The sequence below is a fragment of the Panulirus ornatus genome, chromosome 1 (genome assembly GCF_036320965.1).
Source record: "Panulirus ornatus isolate Po-2019 chromosome 1, ASM3632096v1, whole genome shotgun sequence".
Lineage (NCBI taxonomy): Eukaryota > Metazoa > Arthropoda > Malacostraca > Decapoda > Palinuridae > Panulirus > Panulirus ornatus.
In genome coordinates this window covers 75,295,658-75,320,412 of record NC_092224.1, presented here as the reverse complement: position 1 = coordinate 75,320,412, position 24,755 = coordinate 75,295,658, and the positions used below count along the sequence as shown (strand labels likewise).

Genomic DNA, 24,755 nt, shown 5'->3' with positions numbered 1-24,755 from the left:
GGTGACTGTATTACTGACTGGTTGGTAAGGTTATTTAATGTATGTATGACTCATGGTGAGGTGCCTGAGGATTGGTGGAATGCGTGCATAGTGCCATTGTACAAAGGCAAAGGGGATAAGAGAGAGTGCTCAAATTACAGAGGTATAAGTTTGTTGAGTATTCCTGGTAAATTATATGGGAGGGTATTGATTGAGAGGGTGAAGGCATGTACAGAGCATCAGATTGGGGAAGAGCAGTGTGGTTTCAGAAGTGGTAGAGGATGTGTGGATCAGGTGTTTGCTTTGAAGAATGTATGTGAGAAATACTTAGAAAAGCAAATAGATTTGTATGTAGCATTTATGGATCTGGAGAAGGCATATGATAGAGTTGATAGAGATGCTTTGTGGAAGGTATTAAGAATATATGGTGTGGGAGGCAAGTTGTTAGAAGCAGTGAAAAGTTTTTATCGAGGATGTAAGGCATGTGTACGTGTAGGAAGAGAGGAAAGTGATTGGTTCTCAGTGAATGTAGGTTTGCGGCAGGGGTGTGTGATGTCTCCATGGTTGTTTAATTTGTGTATGGATGGGGTGGGGTTGTTAGGGAGGTGAATGCAAGAGTTTTGGAAAGAGGGGCAAGTATGAAGTCTGTTGGGGATGAGAGAGCTTGGGAAGTGAGTCAGTTGTTGTTCGCTGATGATACAGCGCTGGTGGCTGATTCATGTGAGAAACTGCAGAAGCTGGTGACTGAGTTTGGTAAAGTGTGTGAAAGAAGAAAGTTAAGAGTAAATGTGAATAAGAGCAAGGTAATTAGGTACAGTAGGGGTGAGGGTCAAGTCAATTGGGAGGTAAGTTTGAATGGAGAAAAACTGGAGGAAGTAAAGTGTTTTAGATATCTGGGAGTGGATCTGGCAGCGGATGGAACCATGGAAGCGGAAGTGAATCATAGGGTGGGGGAGGGGGCGAAAATCCTAGGAGCCTTGAAGAATGTGTGGAAGTCGAGAAGATTGTCTCGGAAAGCAAAAACGGGTATGTTTGAAGGAATAGGGGTTCCAACAATGTTGTATGGTTGCGAGGCGTGGGCTATGGATAGAGTAGTGCGCAGGAGGATGGATGTGCTGGAAATGAGATGTTTGAGGACAATGTGTGGTGTGAGGTGGTTTGATCGAGTAAGTAACGTAAGGGTAAGAGAGATGTGTGGAAATAAAAAGAGCGTGGTTGAGAGAGCAGAAGAGGGTGTTTTGAAATGGTTTGGGCACATGGAGAGAATGAGTGAGGAAAGATTGACCAAGAGGATATATGTGTCGGAGGTGGAGGGAACGAGGAGAAGTGGGAGACCAAATTGGAGGTGGAAAGATGGAGTGAAAAAGATTTTGTGTGATCGGGGCCTGAACATGCAGGAGGGTGAAAGGAGGGCAAGGAATAGAGTGAATTGGATCGATGTGGTATACCGGGGTTGACGTGCTGTCAGTGGATTGAATCAGGGCATGTGAAGCGTCTGGGATAAACCATGGAAAGCTGTTTAGGTATGTATATTTGCGTGTGTGGACGTATGTATATACATGGGTATGGGGGTGGGTTGGGCCATTTCTTTCGTCTGTTTCCTTGCGCTACCTCGCAAACGCGGGAGACAGCGACAAAAAAAAAAAAAAATCAGAAAAACAGATTTTCTTAAAAAACTCATTATAATTAGTATTTTTCATGCTTAATTCAAATCTGGTGTTAAAATGTCATTTAGTCATCTTTATGACATTCAATTAAGCTGTTAAATGAAGTCAATTTCAAAATATTGTCTGTTCCTTTGCATCGTGTTTACTGGTTATGTATCAGTAACTGAGAGCATTATGATATATTTTCCATGATTATTTCAAGTATAGAAATGTTTGAATATTTTATCTTTCAATTTTGAAACAAAAAGTTTTTGAAGCAAAAAAATACCCTGAAGTATTACCTTCAATTTTTGACATTTTTCTTGGAAAAATAGATTTCCCTTAAAAACTCATTATGAGAAGTATATTTTATGCTGAATAGAAATCTGTTCAAATATCCTTTAGTCTTTATTACATTCAATTAAACTGTTAAATGAATTCAATTTTGAATAATTTATGATCCTTTGCATCATATTTACTGGGTATGTATCAGTAACTGAGAGCATTATGATATATTACCCATAATTATTTCAAGTATAGAAGTGTTTGAATATCTTATCTTTCAGTTTTGAAGCAAAACTTTTAGGTACTTTTATCAGAAAAATGAATTTCCTTTAAAAATTCATTAAGAAGTATTTTCCATTCTGAATACAAATATGGTATTGAAATAACATTTATTCATCATACTGACACTCAAATAAGTTGTTAAATGAAGTCAATCTTCATCTCTTTTCTGTTACTTTACATCGTATTTACTGAATATGTATCTGGTACTGAGACCATTATGATATGTTTTCCATGATCATTTCAAGTATAGAAGTGTTTGAATATCCCATCTTTAAATTTTAAGTTTTTTAGCTAAAAAATACCCTAAACTATTACTTACAATTTTTGGTATTTTTCTCAGAAAAATGTATTTCCTTTAGAAATTAATTATGAGAAGTATTTTTTGTGCTGAATATAAATCTAGTGTTAAAATTGCACTTAGTCATCTTCATGATATTTGATTAAGCTGGTAAATGAAGTAAATTTAAAGATATTTTTTTTTCCCTTGCATCATGTTTACTAAGTATGTAACAGTATCTGAGAGTATTATGATATATTTTCCATGATATTTTAAATGTAGAAGTGTTTGAATATCTTATCTTTCAGTTTTGAAACAAAAAGTTTTTTGGCTAAGAAATCCCCAGAATTTTTTGGTATTTTTCTCAGAAAAATAAGATTCCTTTAAAGACTTATCATAAGAAGTATTTTTCATGTGTTATGGTGTTAAAATATCATTTACTCATCACAGTGACACTCAGTTTAGGTGTTAGATCAAATTAATTCTAAAATATCTTGTGATCCTTTGCATCTTATTTACTAGGTATATATTGGTAACTGAGAGCATTATGATATATTAACCATGATTATTTCAAGTATAGAAGTGTTTGAATATCTTATCTTTCAATATTGAAACAAAAAGTTTTGGAGCTAAAAGATACCATGAACTATTACCTTTAATTTTTGGTATTTTTTTCTGAAAAAGAAAGGTTTCCTTTAAAAACTGTATAAGAAGTATATTTCATGCTGAATACAAATATGGTGTTAAGATAACATTTAGTTCTCTTAATGACACTTAATTAAGCTGTTAAATGAAGTCAATTTTGAAATATTTCTGCTCCATTGCATCATATTTAATGTGTATGTATTGGTGAATGAGAACATTATGATATATTTTTTCTATGAAAAAGTAATTTGAACTAAAAGATATCCCTAACTATTCAGGGGCATATCTGGGGGAAATAGCATGTATGGCAAGCACTGAAATTGTGCCCATGGCTTGATTAAAAATGTACATACAGTGGATGTATATGAAAATATATACAGTATAATTATAAACTGTTGAAGAATTAAGCCCAACTTAAATTCAATTAACTCAAAATTGTAACGTAGAAGTGGTAATGCCACTGATTCTAGTGAAATATTACTATAGTTGAAAAGTAGGCAAGTTTCCTTTTTATCTCACAAAACCATAGTGCTAGAAATGTCAGTAGGGTAGCATATGTCAAAAAACAAACCTATTTGAGTGGTGCCCCCCTTCAAGTGGTTCCCAGGGCACACCTACCATACCCTAGATACGCCACTGCTTGGTGTCTTCTGGCTGTCATGTGCAGTGCACTGGAATCACAAGCAGGTCCAACAGCCCTTCCTATGATTTCCCCTGGCCACTTCAAATTTCCTGATTCATATCATCAACAGCATGTCGACCCCTTGTATGCCACATTGTTCCGGTTCACTCTTTTCCATACACGCCTTTCAACCTACCGCACGTTCAGGCCTTGACCACTCAAAATCTTTTTCATTCCATCCATGTATCTTCAATTTGGTCTTCCTCTTCTATTTGTTGCCTCCACTTTTGACATATATCCTCTTTGTCAACCTGTCCTCACTCATTCTCTTCATATATCCAGACTGTTTCTTCACATCTTCTTCAGCTGTCACACACACACACACACACACACACACATGTGTATATATATTTATGTGCTTATATCTCTGGTGCCTGTTCCCTCTGGGAACGCCCATCAAGGGGTGGTCATGGCAAAAGTGTCTCCACTTATCCCTGTCCTTACATGCCTCCCCCACATATTCCATTCCACACTATTTGTCCATGTCATAGGTAGTCTTCCTCTCACACCAGCCCCTATAATTCTATTATCATACAGTCCATGCAAACTCCTAGTCTTGCATCCTTTCCACGTGCTCAAACCACCTCAAAGTGTTATGTTTCACCCACTGTACCACTCCATAATTCATTCCCTTTGCATTCCCTGCCATACCACATCTCTCATACACTCCATCATTTCTTTCTTTCATTCCATGTAGTCTCACCATATGCTCATCTCAAATAGCTCATTTCCATAGCCTGGATTCTTGACCTCTATAACTCATTCCATGTCCATGTTTCAGCTGCATAGGTTAGGGTCGGGGGACTATACAGTCCCTTAATCCTTTCTTCATTTCCATACTTACACCTTTACCCATCATTATTCTATTGAGGGACACGATGGCTTTTTTGTCTCTCTCTTTTAAGTATCTTACTCTTTAAGTCTGTCTGTAAGGCACCTCTCATGTTATAAGTTTCTAATAGTAATGCTGCTTATTTATTGTATTTTTGTTCATATAATCATATCCCTGGGGATAGGGGAGAAAGAATACTTCCCACGTATTCCCTGCATGTCGTAGAAGGCGACTAAAAGTGAAGGGAGCGGGGGGGCTGGAAATCCTCCCCTCTCGTTTTTTTTTTAATTTTCCAAAAGAAGGAACAGAGAAGAGGGCCAGGTGAGGATATTCCCTCAAAGGCCCAGTCCTCTGTTCTTAACGCTACCTCGCTATTGCGGGAAATGGCGAATAGTATGAAAAAAAAAAAATAATCATATTTCAGTGTTGAGGTGACATTGGTGTATATTTTTATGTAGAGATAACTCTTAATCATAGCCATGTTGCCACCTGTCTTGATACAGTGTCAACATTAATCACTTATAGTCAAGATGAACTGCTAACTATAAGGAAAGTAGTAAACTACCAGTACAGTTTGTCATATATCCTTGATTCAGGCCATCAAAGCAGAATTTTAGAATTTATGTGGGGAAGCTGAGAGGAGTGCCCTGGTCATCGACATTGCAAGTTTGGGCATCGGCAAGGAGTACAGGCAGGCAGGAGAACTCGGAAACGTATTATGGTTCGAATCTCACCATGTCCCGTTTACAACATTAAGATTTTACAGCCAATCATCTTGCAACCTGGTTCCACTGGCAGTGGTATTCAGACATACACAGAATTAGATGAATTACAGGTATTATTATTACAATATAGTGTTGACATTGCGGTGATAACAGAAACTAAACAACAAAGTTGTATTGCCAGGATACAGTATATTACATAGGGACTGTTCTTTTTCTATGGTAGACAGATTATCTGGAGGGGAGTGATGATTTGCATTTATAATGAATTAAAGTGGAGCATCCCTTCTCAGATTATAGTACCTAATGAATTACGGATACCATGTTGCTTGTTAAATCCAAAGTTTGATGATTGCATACTAGTTATGGCCATTTATTGTTTTTCACAATGCTAGCACCATTATACTCATCACTGAGCAGCAGTCTCATTTTAGAAGCCATTAAGAGAAAAACTAATGAAATTTTGAGAAGTATTGCTGCATACTCCAAGCATGCTGTAGATAAAGGACTGAAGTGGAAATGGTTGACTGGCATTGCTAACAACCACAGCACTGAACAAGAAAACTGCAACACCATCATCTACAACCAGCTGTTTTAAACTGTGGAAGGCTAGCTGGACATAAGAAAAAATGCAACATTTTGAAATCTTACCAGTTTAAGGAGTTACTAGTTTTCAGAGTACTAGATTATCAGAGTTCTGGTCTTCCATGATGCTCACCTTTTCCCAAGTTTTCTCCAGCCCCAAAACAACCTGTCAGAGTTTATTATGTACATGTGATATCCTTTATGATAATTAAGGTAATCAGAAATATAAAATCTGTAATTGTAAATGTTTGCCTTTTATGATTTTTCATGTTCCTGCCTGGGAATAGAGGACAGTTTTCTTTAGGTAGAAAAATATTCATATATCCTTGAAAATTTTAGTGCTCATGAAAAATGTACGCATTTTACAGGTATGCTGGAAACTCCTCTTACATGCGTTATGCTGCTTTACCCCGTGAGAATGTCTGCACAGAAAACCTCACCCCTTGGAAGAAACTGCTGCCTTGTGACACACGGGTAAAATAGCCTTACAGATTTTGCAGTTTTCTTAAAATCAGTTGCAGTAATATATGTAGTGAGCCTCAAAAGAAAGGTGAAACAAATATAAGATTAAAGGCAATATATTAATTTTTGTCTGATGTTCATGTCCATCTGGTTATTGGTACCTCTGTTATTACTGACACTAAAGACACAAAAAAAGACTGTGTACCAGATAACATTGTGGCTACAGCAATTTACCCCTTGTAGACTGCTCCAATTGATTTTGTTACTGTCACTTTAGACTGAGATTTTGGAAATTTTCAAAATGGAGAAAACAGATTTTTCATATAGAATTGAAGGAAATGAGTTAGGAGATAGAAAAAAAAAACATATGAACACCTCACAGTCACCACATGAAATGTCAGAGGCACCAACATTCAGTATAATTTCACCAGCATCAGCCAAACTCACTGACAAAGCTAGGTGAATAGAAGCCATATAGCTCCATGCAGTTGCCAAGTGAGTTTTTGTGTGATCATGTTACCAGGTATTTTCCAAAAATAGAGAAGAGAGAAAGAATAAAAGAATAGTTACATTTCTTATGCTAATTTTTGCATTTGATCATTCTTGCATTGATGTGAATTTTCACCTACATATTGTCCTTATAAATGATTTAATGCACCGAAACCATAGCTCCCATCACATTCAGGCCCCACAGACCTCTCCATAGTTTACCCCAGACACTTCACATGCCTTGGTTCAGTCCATTGACAGCACATTGACCCTGGTATACCACATCATTCCAAGTCACTCTATTCCTCGTATGCCTCTCACCCTCCTGTATGTTCAGGCCCCGATCACTCAAAATCTTTTTCACTCAATCCTTCCACCTCAAATTTGGTCTCCTGCTTTTCCTTGTTCCCTCCACCTCTGACTCATATATCCTCTTTGTCAATCTTTCCTCACTCATTCTCTCCATATGTGCAGACCATATCAACACACCCTCTTCTCTCTGAACCACATTCTTTTTATTTCTACACATCCCTCTTACCCTTTCATTACTCTCTCGATCAAACCTCCTCACACCACATATTGTCCACAAGCATTTCATTTCCTATACCTCCACCCTCTACCACATATTCTCATCTATAGCCCATGCCTTGCATCCTTGCATCGTTGGGATTACTGTATCTACAAACATACCCATTTTTGCCCTCCCAGGTAACTTCCTCTCTTTCCTTATATTCCTCTGTGCTTCAGGAACATTGACCCCCTTCATCCACCCTATGACACTTCTGCTTCTGTGGTTCCATTCACTGCCATATCCATTCCCAGGTATTTCAAAAGATTCAGTTCTTCCAAATTTTCTCAGTTCAAACTCACCCCAACTAACCTGTTCTTCTGCCCTACTGAACCTGATAACTCTGCTTTTCTTCACTTACTCTTAACTTCCTCCTTTCATACACTCTCTCAAACTCAGTCACTAATTCTGCAGTTCCTCACTTGAGTCTGTTACCACTGCTGTGTCATCAGCAAACAACACCTGACTCACTTCTAAGGCCCTCTCATCCCCTACAGACTGCATACTCACCCCTCTCACTGAGACCCATGTGTTTAGAGCCATTATTATTTTAGAATATCTCTTTGTAGACCCTCTTCATCACTGACAGGTTGAAGTTTTTTGTCAAAATATAATGTCTTAAATTACAGCCATCTCTTGGGTTATTGAAATCAAAAGTACTTTTTATTATTTGCCTGCGATGGCTGTGTTTTGGTGCTGAAGTTCCCACAAGGTAACCTAATGCTTGATAATAATAGCCAGCTCTGCATGGGGACATTTATATGAGATGATAATGAAGCCTGGCAATTTTTCATGCTTCATGCTGCACTTGACAGTTTAAAACTTTTCTGCAAAATATTGACCAGAAATATACATCAGGGTTTTGATTCCCCAGCTTGTAGATTTGCATCATATTCTACAAAGGGTTAAGTTGTAAATGGTTATCAAGGCTGACTGGTGTTCATTTGTGTATGAAATGAATGTGCTTTGTAACAGTTTTGGTAAGTGATGCAACATGTGCCTGTTTCAATGACAAGAGAGGACTTATTGGTTTACTCAAGCAAGCTCTTGCTTACATTACCATATGTACTTTTCTTTAGGGTATATGTCCAGATAATTTTTTTTCTTTTTCGTACCTGTTCCATTTCCCATGTAGCAAAGTAGCACCAGGAAGAGACAAGGAGTAGTCTCAGTCACTTATAGCCACTCTCTTGTCACATGTAGTGCATTGAAACTTCAGCCCTATGTTCCCAACCAGGCTCCTGAGACCTTTCTCTGGTTTCTGCTGAGTGCTTCATATGGCCTGTTTCAATCCACTGACAGCACATCATCCCCTGTATATCACATCACTCCAATTCATTCTCTCCCATGCGTGCCTTATACCCTCCTGCATGTTCAGGCTCTGAGTCCTCAAAGTGTCTTTTACTCCTTGCTTCCATCCTCTCCTTGGTATACCTTTTCTCCTTGTTCCCTCCACTTCTGACATCTGACATGTATGCCCTCTTAGGCAGCCTCTCCTCACCCATCCTTTTCATATGTCCAAACCATATCAACGCACCCTCTTTATCTGTATCATATATACTGTTTTTGCTTCCACACTTTTTACCAAATTATTTCATGTTCGGTCGGTCCTCCTCATACTGTACACTTCCTCATACATTTCAGTTCCAACACATCTACCACCTTGCACACTTTTTATCTAGTACCATCGCCTCTTATTTATACATCACCAGTGGAACTGCATTACCATTAAACATACCAAGCTTTGCCCTCGCAGAGTGACCGCTCTTGCCATGCTCTCCTCAGTGTGCACAGGACTTAACCCCTTCACCCCACTCCTTAGCTTACTTCATCCTCCATGGTTTTATATGCTGCTATGTCCACAACTATGTATCTAAAACTCCACTTTCTCCAGAATCTCTCCATTCAAAGTCACACCCCAACTGCCCTGCCTCTCTCCCCTGCTAAACTTAGCCTTATCTTGATTCACACTAACTCTCAGCTGTCTCTTCTTTCACATACTTTCTTAAAAATTAGCTTCTGCAGTTTCTCTTTCCAGTCTGCTGCTGTCAGAGTCTTGTCATTAGTAAACCATAACTAACTCACCTTCCAAAACCCCCAACTGCAGACTGCAGATGTACTCCTCTGTCTAAATCCCTTGCATTCACCTATTTCACCACCTTATTTATATATTCTGGCTATCTATATATTCCCCTTGCGGTGTAGAAGGCGACAAAAGGGGGTGGGAGCAGAGGGCAGGATACCCTCCTCTTCTTGTATTTCAATTTCTAAAATGAGAAATAAGAAAGAGTCAAGCGGGGAGTGCTCGACCTCCTCAAAGGCTCAGATTGTGGTGTTTGAATGTGTGTGGATGTAACCAAGATGAAAAGAAAGGAGAGATAGGTAGTATGTTTGAGGAAATAAACCTTAGTGAAACAAAGCTCAAGGGTAAGGGGGAAGAATGGTGTGGAAAAGTCCTGTGAGTAAAGTCAGAGGTTGGTGAAAGGACAAGAGCTAAGGAAAGAATAGCGCTACTATGCACTACTCCTGAAGCAGGAGTTGTGGGAGTGTGTGATAAAGTGTAAGAAAGTAAATTCTAGATTGATGTGGGTAAAACTGAAAGTGGATGGAGAGAGATGGATGATTATTGGTGCTTATGCACCTGGTCATGAGAAAAAACTCATGAGAGGCAAGTGTTTTGGGAGTGGCTGAGTGAGTGTCAGTAGTTTTGGTGTCTGGGATCAGGTATTAGTGATGGGTGATTTAAATGCGAAGGTGAGTAATGTGGCAGTTGAGGGTATAATTGGTGTACATATGGTGTTCATTGTTGTGAATGGAAATGATGAAGAGCTTGTGGATTTGTGTGCTGTGAGCAATGAGTGGTGATTAGAAATACCTGGTTTAAAAAGAGAGATATACATAAGTATATGTATGTGAGTAGAAGAGATGATCAAAGAGCATTATTAGAGTATGTCTTAATTGACAAGCGTGTAAAAGAGAGACTTTTGAATGTTAATGTGCTGAGCGGGGCAGCTGGTGAGATGTCTGATCAGTGTCTAGTGGAGATGTAGGTGAAGATTTGTAAAGGTTTTCAAAAAAGAAAGAGAAAATGTTGGGGAGAAGAGAGTGGTGAGAGTAAGTGAGGTTGGAAAGGAGACTTGTGTGAGGAAGTACCAGGAGATATTGAGTGTAGAATGGTGAAAGGTGAGAGCAAATGACATGAGGGGAGTGGGTGAGGAATGGGATGTCTTTAGGGAAGCAGTGATGGCATGTGCAAAAGATGCATGTGGCATGAGAAAAGTGGGAGATGGGTAGATTAGAAAGGGTAGTGAGTGGCAGGATGAAGTAAAGTTGTTAGTGAAGGAAAAAAGAGAGGCATTTGAATGTTACTTACAAGGAAGGAGTGCAAATGACTGGGAGATATATAAACGAAAGCAGAAGGAGGTCAAGAGGAAGATGTAAGGGTTGAAAAAGAGGGCAGATGAGAGCTAGAGTGAGAGAGTATCATTTAACTTTACAGAGAATAGAAAGATGTTTTGGAAGGAGGTAAATAACGTGCATAAGACAAGAGAACAAATGGGAACATCGATGAAGGGTGCAAGGGGGGAAGTGATAACAGGTAGTGAGGAGATGGAGTGAGTATTTTGAAGGTTTGTTGAATGTGTTTGATGATAGAGTGGCAGATGTAGGGTGTTTTGGTTGGGTTGGTGTGTGAAGTGAGAGGGTCAGGGAGAATGGTTTGGTTAAGAGAGAAAAATTAGTGAAAGCTTTGCGGAAGATGAAATCTGGAAAGGTGGTGGGTTTGGATGGTATTGCAGTTGAATTTATGAAGAAAGTGGGATGACTTTGTTGTTGATTGGTTGATAAGTATATTCACTGTATGTATGGATCATGGTGAGGTGCCTGAGGATTGGCGGAATGGATGCATAGCTACAGAGGCATAAGTTTGCTGAGTATTCCTTGGAATTGTCTGGAAGGGTATTGATTGAGAGGGTGAAGACATGTAACAACCATAGCTCTGCAGATGTCTTTTGGCATTATGTAAGTAAAACAAAGACATTGTTATATAATTGCCATATGAAACTAAATTTAATCTGTATATGCAAGTTTATTGGAGTTTACAGTGTTGTTAATCACCTCTGCTGCAATCAGCCAACACCCCTACTCCTTCCTTGTCCACTCACCATCATCTCCAGCAGTTTTTTCTTATGTGGGAAAGATTTTATATGATCTATTGTGTGGTAGTTTGACTAGTTTTTGTTTTCCTCTCACTGTTATCAAGGATTGTTTTGATAGTAAAGGAAGCTATTTAAGTGACTGACCAACATGGTAGGAGCAGTAGATAAAAGTAGTAGCTAGGAACATTAGATAGGAACATTAGATAGAAACATTAGGTATAAGTATTAGGTAGGAAAAGTAAGTGGCAGCATTAGTTAGTTAGATTTAGTAGAGTAGAACATTATGTAGACGCATTCAAGATAGAAGCTGATAGGAACATTAGGAAGGAACTTCTGAAAACACTGTACTAAAGTTGCCCTCTGCCAGTGGCCTGTTAAGGATGAAGTGCTAAAGGCTAAGAAGCAGCACTGAAACTCATCAGTAATGGAGACTCCTTTTCCATGGTCACCCTCTTGAAGAAGTTCCCAAAGGAAATGGGCATCAGATGTATAGATAGATAGATGGGTTATTCGTTAAGGTGAAGTAGTAGTTAGGAACAGTAGATGGGAGCAGTAGCTAGAAGTAGTAGGTTTGAACATTAAGCAGGAACTTTAGGTAGACACATTAGTAGAAGTAGTTGGTAGGAATATTTGAACATTAGATAGGAACCTCTGATAACACTGCAATAAAGTTGCCATGTACTAGTGGACTGTTAAGGGTGAGGCACTAAAGGCTTAAAAGCAGGACTGGAGTTCTCCAGTTATGGAGACTCTTTTGCCCCAATCACTCCATCTTTCTACCTCCAATTTGGTCTCCAACTTCTCATTCCCTCCACCTCTGACATATATATCCTCTTTGTCAATCTTTCCTCTCTCATTCTCTCCATGTGACCAAACCATTTCAAAACACCCTCTTCTGCTCTCTCAACCACACTCTTTTTATTCCCACACATCTCTCTTACCCTACTATTACTCACTCGATCAAACTGCCTCACACCACATATTGTCCTCAAACATCTCATTTCCAGCACATCCACTCTCCTGCGCACAACTCTATCCATAGCCCATGCCTCGCAACCATACAACATTGTTGGAACCACTATTCCTTCAAACATACCCATTTTTGCTCTCCGAGATAATGTTCTCGACTTCCACACATTCTTCAAGGCTCCCAGAATTTTCACCCCCTCCCCCACCCTATGATTCACTTCCACTTCCATGGTTCCATCCACTGCCAAATCCACTCCCAGATATCTAAAACACTTCACTTCCTCCAGTTTTTCTCCATTCAAACTTACCTCCCAGTTGACTTGACCCTCAACCCTACTGTACCTAATAACCTTGCTCTTATTCACATTTACTCTCAACTTTCTTCTTTCACACACTTTACCAAACTCAGTCACCAGCTTCTGCAGTTTCTCACATGGATCAGCCACCAGCACTGTATCATCAGTGAACAACAACTGACTCACTTCCCAAGCTCTCTCATCCACAGCAGACTGCATACTTGCCCCTCTTTTCAGAACTCTTGCATTCACCTCCCTAACAACCCCATCCATAAACAAATTAAACAACCATGGAGACATCACACACCCCTGCCGCAAACCTACATTCACTGAGAACCAATCACTTTCCTCTCTTCCTACACGCACACATGCCTTACATCCTTGATAAAAACTTTTCACTGCTTCTAACAACTTGCCTCCCACACCATATATTCTTATATGTTCTAGATTATTTAGAACAGAGAACATAAAGACTTCAATCCCCCCACCATCTGCATAGGAGGAATTCAACCATTCTGTATTGTGAATGTTCAAATCCCCTAGTTAGAGGATCTCGGCTTGCAGATGAGAGGATGCCACTGTCTCATGGCAAGAGTTTAGATTGTTGAAGAAAGATATAGAATTTGCAGAAGTAGGAAAGCAGTAGGCAGAACAAAGGAAAAGTGTGGTATTTGGGAGACTGACCTTAAGTCAGATAACATCAAACTTTGGGTAGTCAGGGTCCCCAAGGCCTGCAACAAGTTTGTTGATGTTGGAAGAAGCACAGACACACCTTTAAATCTGAATCATGAGTGAAGAGTATAGCAGGATATGAAAAAGGGGCTAGTGATAACATCATTAGATGGTTGAGTGTCAGAGAGAGGTAAGATATTAAGAGAGGTACTAGACAGATTGTGTTCAACAGAAGAAAGGTTTCTAGAGAGACCATGCATGTTGCTGTTGTGAATAGAAAAAGATGCAAGTTCTAATAGAAAGGGAAAGGTAAGAAGAGGGGACAGTGCTACCAGTGTCTGAGCTCTTCCTCTTATTGACAGTAGAGTCAGGTGGGAACCTAGAGATTGGGAGATGTATAAGGGAAGGAGGCCAAGAGGAAAGTGCAGGGTTTTAAAAAGAGGCAAATGAGAGTTGGGGTGAGTGAGTATCAGTAAACTTAAGGGAGAATACGATATTTTGGAAGGAGGTTATTAGTATGAGAAAACAAGAGAACAAATGGGAACGATGGTGAAGGGGGCAAATGGAGAAGTTGTAACTGGCAGTGATGAGCTGCATAGGAGATGGTGTTAGTATTTTGAAGGTTTATTGATTGTGTTTGATGATAGGATGGTGTTTAGCTTGGGAAATATGCAAAATGAGCCATTACAATTGGTTTGGTTAGAGTGGATGGTATTACAGTTGAATTTCTTAAAGAATGAGGGTAAGTGTGTAATTGACTGGTTGATTAGGATATTCACTGTATATATGGATCATGCTGAGGTAACTTAGGATTGGTGGAATGCATGTATATTGCCATTAAATAAAAGCAGAGTGGGACAAAGGGAAGTGTTTGAATTGCAGTGGCATAAGTTTGTTGAGAGTACCTGGTAAATTGTATGGAAGAATGGTGATTGAGAGGGTGGTGACATGCACAGAGCATCAGACTGGGGAAGAACAATGTGGTTTCAGGAGTGTTAGATAATATGTGGATCAGTTGTGTGTTGTGAAGAGTGTTTGTGACAAAAACCTGAAGAAACTGAAGGATTTGTATGTGACATTTATGGACCTGGAGAAAGCATATGGTAGGGTTGAAAGAGATGCTTTTTACAGAGGGGATGAAGGGTTCCAGGTGAAGGTTGGCCTGCAGCAGGGATAAGTGATGTCACCATGGCTGTTTGTTTATGGATAGGATAGTAAAGAAGATAAATGCAAGGCTCTTGGAGAGAGGGACAGATATACAGTCTGCAGGAGGTGAGGGGATGTGGATAGTAAGTCATTTGTTTGGTGATGACACAGCTTTAGTGGCAGATTTGAGTGAGAAACTACAGATGTTATTGTTTGAGTTAAATCAAGTGTGAAAGGAGAAATTTGATAGCAAATGTGAATGAGATTAAGGATATTAAGTTTAGCAAAACAGAAAGACATATTACTTGTAAGTTTTATTGGAGAAATATTGAATGAAGTGAAGTGTTTTAGATACCTGGGAGTGGACGTGGCAGCAAATGGAACACTGTAAGTAGAGGTGAGTAATAGGGTAGATGAGTGGGCAAAGGCTCTGGTAGCTTTGAGAAATGTGGGGAAAGAAAGGTAATTTTCTGGAAGAGCAAAAATGGGTATGTTTAAAAGTGTAGTAGTCCCAATGATGTTTTACAGGTGCAAGAAATGGGCTATAGATGAGAATGAAGAGGGTGAATGTGTTGTAAATGAAATGTTTGCGGACAATATGTGGGTTAAGCAGGGTTGGTAAAGTAAGTAATGGAAGAGAGAGATATGGAAAAGTATGGCTAAGAACAGTGAAGATGGTATGCTGAATTGTTTTGGGTATATGAAGACAGTGAGCGAGGAGAAGTTGACAAATAGGATGTATGTGACAGAAGTGGAGCGGACAGGGAGAAGGGGAAGACCAAATAGGAAATGTAAGGATGGAGTGAAAAAGGTTTTGAGTGCTCAGAGCCTGATGACATGCAGGAGTTTGAAACGCATTCTCAGGATACAGCAACTGGAGTGATGCGGTATACAGGGGGTGATGTGCTATCAGTATACTGAACCAGGGTGTATGAAGCAGTGAGGGAAAACCATGGAAAGTCTGTGAAACCTGGTTATGGATAGGAGGCTATGGTTGTACTGCATTACGCATGGTAGTCAGAGAATAGATGTGAGCAAATGAGCCTTTTTCTTCATCTATTCCGGGCACTATAATATGATAAATAGCAAACAAGTATGAAAGAAAAAGAACAACTTGCATTGTGGTTATCATTTTTTCTTTCTCAGTTTTTCACCCCTTACTTTTGATGTCTCTCCACGATTGCTTCTGTTTATGACACATTATTATCTTGGTGATTTTCATGCTATTTTTCTTCAAAGGCATATGTTTTCTTTCCTTTTTCTTCATCTATTCCGGGCACTATAATATGATAAATAGCAAACAAGTATGAAAGAAAAAGAACAACTTGCATTGTGGTTGTCATTTTTTCTTTCTCAGTTTTTCACCCCTTACTTTTGATATCTCTCCACGATTGCTTCTGTTTATGACACATTATTATCTTGGTGATTTTCATGCTATTTTTCTTCAAAGGCATATGTTTTCTTTCCTTGTATCCTTTGAATTCTCAGGTATTCCTTAAGAGATACACATTTGTGCATCATTTTCATTTTCATTTATTTTGTGTATATATCACTCAATGTAGTATTAATGAGTTGGATTTTACTTAATTTGTAATTTATGGTATGTTCTTACACAATCAGCACTTATTTAGATATCAGGAAGCCGTAAAGGCCTTTCAGTACTCTTCTGAGAATTTCAACTGTAAGAGTTTTCCCTTCAAAAACTCAACTCTGTTCTTTTACTGGAGGTTGTAAACCTTGTTGTTTAGATTTTTTGTGGACCTGTATCTTTTATTTGTCCAAGCAACTTTTGATTGGTATGAAGTGTTAAGATCAAATTGTTTATTTACAGAGTGGTCTCTCCATGCTGCTTCATCCAGCCCCACTGTACACTGCACACTACCATGCTCTTTCACTTCACTTAAGACCTTCATGTCAGGTAGGTTTTACTAGTTGCAGATCTTGATATGGATGATATATCTTGCTGAGATGGGCAGGTAGGGGATGTCTAATCTTTACCTAGTAGAGGTGAGGGTGAAGATTTGCTGATTTTTTGGAAAAGAGGAAATGATATGGGAGAAAGGATGATGAAAGTGAGTGAGCTCGGAAGAGACATTTGTAAAGAAATACTAGGAGAGGTTAAGTATTGAATGGCAAAAGGTGAAAGTATACAAAGCGAGGGGAGTGGGTTAGGAGTGGGAAGTATACTTTCGTATAATGATCACATCCTCAGGGGAGATACAAGAAGGAAATATAATAGTCAGTTGATATACAAGTGATGCCATTCGGTAAACAACCGACTACTTGAATGGAGGTTGGGTGCGTTCAAGTCTGGCAATATGTGTATCATAAAATTGATGTGGACAAGAAAGGGAATTTTTTACAAATCTTATCAACAATAAAGCTATCCAATTTGTTTAGACCTTCTCTAATATTAATGTTACAATTCTTTGTGTATTTTATGATAGAAGATTCAGTGATATTTCTCATGGTACAGGAGTTAGAGTTAATAACTGAGATGGCATTACTCCAGTCAGTACAGTGATCATAATTTTCAACATGATTAAACAAGGCATTTTATTCTTGTCCTGTTCTTGTGCAATATTTATGTTGCTTAAGTATAACAGAAAGATCCTTACCAGTCTGCCCACATAAAATTTATCGCAATTTTCACATGGTACTCTATGAACACAGCCTCCAGAACTTTCTGTGAGTTTCTGATTAGATATTTTTTAAAGTATTGTTGTTGCTGAAGGCAACATTTATGTTAAAGGATTTAAACAACGTGAGAAGTAATATAGAATTATTACTAAAAGGGAGAACTAAAAGGCTCTTGGTGTCAAGGGGAAGTTTGGGTTTAACTCTATAAAATGATTTTCTTGCCAACTTAAGGGTTTTATCAATGAAAGGTCTAGGATTCTTTAACTTTGATCCAATAAAATATATCTTCTCAAACTCATCATCAGTCAACTCTGGACTGCATATATGTAATGCCTTAAGGGACATAGACTGGAATGATGATAACTGGCATGTTGAGATGAGTGATAATGGATGTATGAGCATACATTAATAGGTTTTCTGTATATGCTAAACTTAAACATATTTCCATTACTATGGATCATGCAATCTAAAAATGGTAACATACCATTCTTTTCAATTTCTGTAGTAAAGTTGATGGAAGGTACTAAATTGTAAGTAAAGGGAGAAAGGTTTGCAAATTTTCATTTGTTGGCCAAACACAAAGAACATCATCTACATACCTAACCCAAATTGCATTACTGGGTAAGACATCCTTTAGTAATTGTGTTTCAAAGAATTCCATGTAATTACTTAATACAGGTGAAAGAGGATTACCCATTGCCATATGATTCACCTTCACATGCTTTCATCTGTACATCTGTTGACTTTCTTCACGGATGTTACTGGAGAGAACTTCTCACTCGAAGAGTGTCCATCATTACCCTGCTATGGAAGAAGGGCAGCCTTGTAGCTGCAGGAGCTCCTGGAAAGAGATCCTGGGTAACACAGAAACCCTTTCTTAGAAGGAGGCCTTGGGGGAATTATAAGTTGAGTTAAAAAAATTACATCAGATATCTTTTTGATATCTCTCTCTAATTTCTATAAGTATTTTCCAAACCACTGTAAATTTAAGTTGTGCATCCATATTTAGACGAAGATTTTATTTGATCTTATTTTTTTGCAGGATGAAACTTGCACTAGTGCACACCTAGAGTTAACACAGGCATTGTCACTAGTACAGGGTCCCACTGTATCCCCAAGTGGGCATCAAGACTGGAGCCTTCAAATGCTGTTTTCTATCCCACTTATGTACACCTGCCCTCTAGCGTCATTTTCAAAAATCTATGTGGATATAACGGACTCAAAGGTAACCAGCAGTATCAATGTGTTTTAATTATGTTTCTCAATAAATATTTTATCTTAAAGGCCAGATTAATTACACAGTATATTTATCTCCATTGATTATGTTAGTTATTGAGGAATAGTAAGAGACTTAGGCTGTGCTTCTAGCCTTAAGGTAGGATTGAAAAACAAGAGAACTGAAAATGTAAAAGAAGGTCTTGTGATTGTGCTAAACATTCACATAGACATTTATGGTTCTATCACCTGGAAGTCTTGCCTTAGTTAAAACAATGTTTACACGTCAAGTTAGGTTATGGAATAATTGATTTTCATATGTCCTGTTAACTCCTATGTTGACTTCTTTTTCTCTTGAGCTTAAGTTAGTTTTCTTGTTAAGACTATGTAATGTAATGTGCACCCCTAGTTCATCCCATGAGCAGTACTGTGATAAGACTACAGAGGTCACAACTGCCTTGATCAGTACATGGGCGGAAAAATTTTTCTTGTCTCTATCAGGTTCTCTGGGAATTTACTGGGACCATGAGTCCTTTCATGGGGTTAATATGAAGGACATCATTTTAGTTTCCTGTTTTGTATGCCATCTTATTTGCTATTCAAAGATGGGAGGTTGGTAGGGACTGGTTGTGGATACAGGGCTCTAGTGTATTATACATGACAGCTTGAGAGCGGATATGAGCAAATGCATGCTTTCTTCATCTCTTCCTTGTGTTACCATGCTAACACAGGAAACTGTAAACAAGTATATAGGGGAGAAAGAATTCTACCTCTGTATTCCCTATGGATCATAGAGGTCTATTAAAGGGAGCAGGAGGAGGGGCAGGAAACCTCCCCCTTCTTTTATTTTAATTTCAAAAAGAGGAAATAGAAGGAGCCAAGTGGGAAGTACTCATCCTCCTCAAAGGCTCAGATTAGGGTGTCTGAATGTGTGTGGATGTAACCAAGATGAGAAGAGAGGAGAGAATAGTAGTATGTTTGAGGAAAGAAACCTCTTGCTCTGGCTCTGAGTGAAACAAAGCTCAAGAGTAAAGAGGAAGAATGGTTTGGAAACATTTTGTGTGAGTAAAGTCAGGAGTTGGTGAGAGGACAAGAGATAAGGAAGGCGTAGCACTACTCCTGAAGCAGGAGTGGTAGGAGTGTGTGATAGAGTGTAAGGAAGTAGATTTTAGATTGATGTGGATAAAACTGAAAGTAGATGGGAAGAAATGGGTGATTATTGGTGCTTATACACCAGGCCTTGAGAAGAAAGATCATGAGAGGAAGGCATTTTGGATGCAGCTGAGTGAGTGTGTCAGTAGTTTTGATGGATGAAACTGGGTATTAGTGATGGGCAATTTAAATGCAAGGTAAGTGATGTGGCAGCTAAGAGTATAATTGGTGCACATGGGGTATTCACTGTTATGACTGGAAATGATTGAGAGCTTGTGGAGCTGCATGTGACAAAAGACTTGTCATTGGGAATATCTGGTTTGAAAAGAGAGATGTACACAAGTATACTTACGTGAGTAGGAGAGATGGACAACAGGCATTATTAGAGAACCTATTAAATTGATGAGGTATAACAGGGTTGATGTGGTATCAGTGGACTGAACCAGAGCATGTGAAACATTTGGGGTAAACCATGAAAAGGTCTGTGGGGCCTAGATGTGGATAGGGAGCTGTGCTTTCGGTGCAGTACAAGTGACAGCTTGAGGCTGAGTGTGAGCAAATGTGGCCTTTTTTGTCTGTTTTCTTGGCGCTACCTCTGACGCAGGAGGTGGCAGTGCTCTTTCCTTGTAGGGTGGGATGGTGCCAGGAATGGATGAAGGCAAGCAAGTACGAATATTTACATGTATATATATATATATTTGTAGAGGCTTTCAGAAAAGAAGAGAGAATGTTGGGATGAAGAGAGTGGTGAGAGTAAGTGAGCTTTGGAAGGAGACTTGTGTGAGGAAGTACCAGGAGAGACTGAGTACAGAATGGAAAAAGGTGAGAACAAAGAAGGTATGGGGAGTGGGGGAGGAATGGGATGTATTTCGGGAAGCAGTGATGGCTTGCGCAAAAGATGCTTGTGGCATAAGAATCGTGGGAGGTGGGCAGATTAGAAAGGGTAGTGAGTGGTGGGATGAAGAAGTAAGATTATTAGTGAAAGAGAAGAGAGAGGCATTTGGACGATTTTTGCAGGGAAATAATGCAAATGAGTGGGAGATGTATAAAAGAAAGAGGCAGGTCAAGAGAAAGGTGCAAGAGGTGAAAAAGAGGGCAAATGAGAGTTGGGGTGAGAGAGTATCATTAAATTTTAGGGAGAATAAAAAGATGTTTTGGAAGGAGGTAAATAAAGTGCGTAAGACAAGGGAACAAATGGGAACTTCAGTGAAGGGGGCTAATGGGGAGGTGATAACAAGTAGTGGTGATGTGAGAAGGAGGTGGAGTGAGTATTTTGAAGGTTTGTTGAATGTGTTTGATGATAGAGTGGCAGATATAGGGTGTTTTCGTTGAGGTGGTGTGCAAAGTGAGAGGGTTAGGGAAGATGATTTGGTAAACAGAGAAGAGGTAGTAAAAGCTTTGAAGAGGATGAAAGCCGGCAAGGCAGCAGGTTTGGATGGTATTGCAGTGGAGTTTATTAAAAAAAGGGATGACTGTATTGTTGACTGGTTGGTAAGGTTATTTAACGTATGTATGACTCATGGTGAGGTGCCTGAGGATTGGCGGAATGCTTGCATAGTGCCATTGTACAAAGGCAAAGGGGATAAAGGTGAGTGCTCAAATTACGGAGGTATAAGTTTGTTGAGTATTCCTGGGAAATTATATGGGAGGGTATAGATTGAGAGGGTGAAGGCATGTACAGAGCATCAGATTGGGGAAGAGCAGTGTGGTTTCAGAAGTGGTAGAGGATGTGTGGATCAGGTGTTTGCTTTGAAGAATGTACGTGAGAAATACTTAGAAAAGCAAATGGATTTGTATGTAGCATTTATGGATCTGGAGAAGGCATATGATAGAGTTGATAGAGATGCTCTGTGGAAGGTATTAAGAATATATGGTGTGGGAGGCAAGTTGTTAGAAGCAGTGAAAAGTTTTTATCGAGGATGTAAGGCATGTGTACGTGTAGGAGGAGAGGAAAGTGATTGGTTCTCAGTGAATGTAGGTTTGCGGCAGGGGTGTGTGATGTCTCCATGGTTGTTTAATTTGTGTATGGATGGGGTGGGGTTGTTAGGGAGGTGAATGCAAGAGTTTTGGAAAGAGTGGCGAGTATGCAGTCTGTTGTGGATGAGAGAGCTTGGGAAGTGAGTCAGTTGTTGTTCGCTGATGATACAGCTCTGGTGGCTGATTCATGTGAGAAACTGCAGAAGCTAGTGACTGAATTTGTTAAAGTGTGTGAAAGAAGAAAGTTAAGAGTAGATGTGAATAAGAGCAAGGTTATTAGGTACAGTAGGGTTGAGGGACAAGTTAATTGGGAGGTTAGTTTGAATGAGAAAAACTGGAGGAAGTGGAGTGTTTTAGATATCTGGGAGTGGATCTGGCAGCGGATGGAACCATGGAAGCGGAAGTGAATCATAGGGTGGGGGTGGGGGCGAAAATTCTGGGAGCGTTGAAGAATGTGTGGAAGTCGAAAACATTATCTCGGAAAGCAAAAATGGGTATGTTTGAAGGAATAGTGGTTCCAACAATGTTGTATGGTTGCGATGCGTGGGCTATGGATAGAGTTGTGTGCAGGAGGGTGGATGTGCTGGAAATGAGATGTTTGAGGACAACATCTGGTGTGAGGTGGTTTGATCGAATAAGTAATAATAGGGTAAGAGAGATGTGTGGTAATAAAAAGAGTGTGGTTGAGAGAGCAGAAGAGGGTGTTTTGAAATGGTTGGTCACATGGAGGGAATGAGGGAGGAAAGATTGACCAAGAGGATATATATGTCAGAGGTGGAGGGAACGAGGAGAAGTGGGAGACCAAATTGGAGGTGGAAAGATGGAGTGAAAAAGATTTTGAGTGATCAGGGCCTGAACATGCAGGAGGGTGAAAGGCGTGCAAGGAATAGAGTGAATTGAATCGATGTGGTATACCGGGGTCGACGTGCTGTCAATGGATTGAATCAGGGCATGTGAAGCATCTGGGGTAAACCATGGAAAGTTGTGTGGGGCCTGGATGTGGAAAGGGAGCTGTGGTTTCGGGCATTATTGCATGCCAGCTAGAGACTGAGTGTGAACGAATTGGGCCTTTGTTGTCTTTTCGTAGCGCTACCTTGCATACATGAAGGGGGGAGGGGGATGTTATTCCATGTGTGGCAAGGTGGCAGTGGGAGTAAATAAAGGCAGACTGTGTGAATTGTGTGCATGTGTATATATGTATGTGTCTGTGTGTGTATATATATGTGTACATTGAGATGTATGGGTATGTATATTTGCGTGTGTGGACGTATATGTATATACATGTGTATGGGGGTGGGTTGGGCCGTTTCTTTCGTCTGTTTCCTTGCACTACCTCGCAAATGCGGGAGACAGCGACAAAAAAAAAAATATGTATGTGTATGTATATGAATGTATATGTGTATTTGTTGATAAGTATATGTGTCATGTGTGTATGTATGTGTGTTATGAGGGGATGGATCTTTCTACATCTTTTTCCTGGAGCTACCTTGCTGATGCAGGAAACAGCAATCAAGTATAGTGAAAATGATAATGATAATGATAATAATAATTTTATTTATTTTTGCTTTGTCGCTATCTCCTGCGCTAGCGAGGTAGCGCAAGGAAGTAGACGAAAAATGGCTCAACCCACCCACATACACATGTATATACATACACGTCCACACACGCAAATATACATACCTATACATCTCAATGTATACATATATATACACACACAGACATATACATATATTTTTTTTTTTTTTTTCATACCATTCGCCATTTCCCGCGTTTGCGAGGTAGCGTTAAGAACAGAGGACTGGGCCTTAGAGGAAAAATCCTCACCTGGCCCCCTTCTCTGTTCCTTCTTTTGGAAAATTAAAAAAAAATGAGAGGGGAGGATTTCCAGCCACCCGCTCCCTCCCCTTTTAGTCGCCTTCTACGACACGCAGGGAATATGTGGGAAGTATTCTTTCTCCCCTATCCCCAGGGATAATATACATATATACTCATGTATAATATGTTTAACACATGTTTGATAATAATAACGATAATAATAATAATAATAATAATAATGATAATAATAATGATAATAATGATAATATAATTGATAGGCATGTAAAAGAGAGACTTTTGGATGTAAGTGTGTTGAGGGTTAGCTGGTGGGATATCTGATCACCATCTTGTGGAAGTGAAGGTGAAGATTTGTAGAGGTGAAGAAAGTGGTGAGAGTAAGTGAGCTTGGAAAGGAGACTTGTATGAAGAAAAAACCAGGAGAGATTGACTGCAGAATGGCAAAAGGTGAAAGCAAATGCAGTGAGAAGAGTGAGTGAGGAGAGGAATGGGATGTATTTAGGGTGGCAGTAATGGCAATGGGAGATATTTAGGGAAGCATTGATGGCATGTGTCCCAGTATACCACATCATTCCAATTCACTCTGTCCCATGCACATCTTTCACTCTTCTGCATGTTCAGGCCTGGATCGCTCAAAATCTTTTTAACTCCATCCTTTCATCTATAATTTGGGCTATCCATGTTCTCTCCATGAGAGAATGGAGTGAAAAAGATTTTGAGCAATCCAGGCTTGAACATATAATTGTCAACCTTTCCTCACTCATCCTCTTCATATATCCAAACCATTTCCATACACCCTCTTCTGCTTTCTCAGCCACACTTTTTTTTATTACCTCACATCTCTTCATACCCTTTCATTACTTACCCTAGCAAACCACCTCACACCACATGTTGTCCTCAAAGGTTTCATTTCAAATACATCCACCCTCCTGCTCACAGTCTTATCTGTAACTCATGTATCACACCCATATGATATTGTTGGGACCACTCTTCTTTCAAACATACCCATTTTCCACCTCCAACACCTGTAACATCACTTTATGCTAAAATGGAGGTGATTATCTTTCTCAAAACCAATTGCATCAGTCACTGAATATTAACTGCTTGTTGGACACCATTGTAAGAGTAGAATACATAAGTCATGACTGCGTAGACTTAACCAGTGTGCATTTAGAACACAGGAAACAATGAATTGGCACCTTTCGGGTGTTAGGGTACCAATTGGACAACAGTGTTCCATAAAC

General features: G+C 39.4%; 1 protein-coding gene across 2 annotated transcripts in view; it reads left to right on the top strand.

The window, feature by feature from the left end:
- Positions 1-24,755, top strand: part of PIG-T (phosphatidylinositol glycan anchor biosynthesis class T) — a 91,179-nt gene that overhangs the window by 28,262 nt on the left and 38,162 nt on the right. For both annotated transcript variants that reach the window (XM_071663961.1, XM_071663970.1), the window contains exons 4-6: positions 6,304-6,409; positions 16,526-16,612; positions 18,377-18,559. In XM_071663961.1, the coding sequence (XP_071520062.1) occupies positions 6,304-6,409; positions 16,526-16,612; positions 18,377-18,559 (376 nt within the window). The remainder of the gene's footprint in view (positions 1-6,303; positions 6,410-16,525; positions 16,613-18,376; positions 18,560-24,755) is intronic.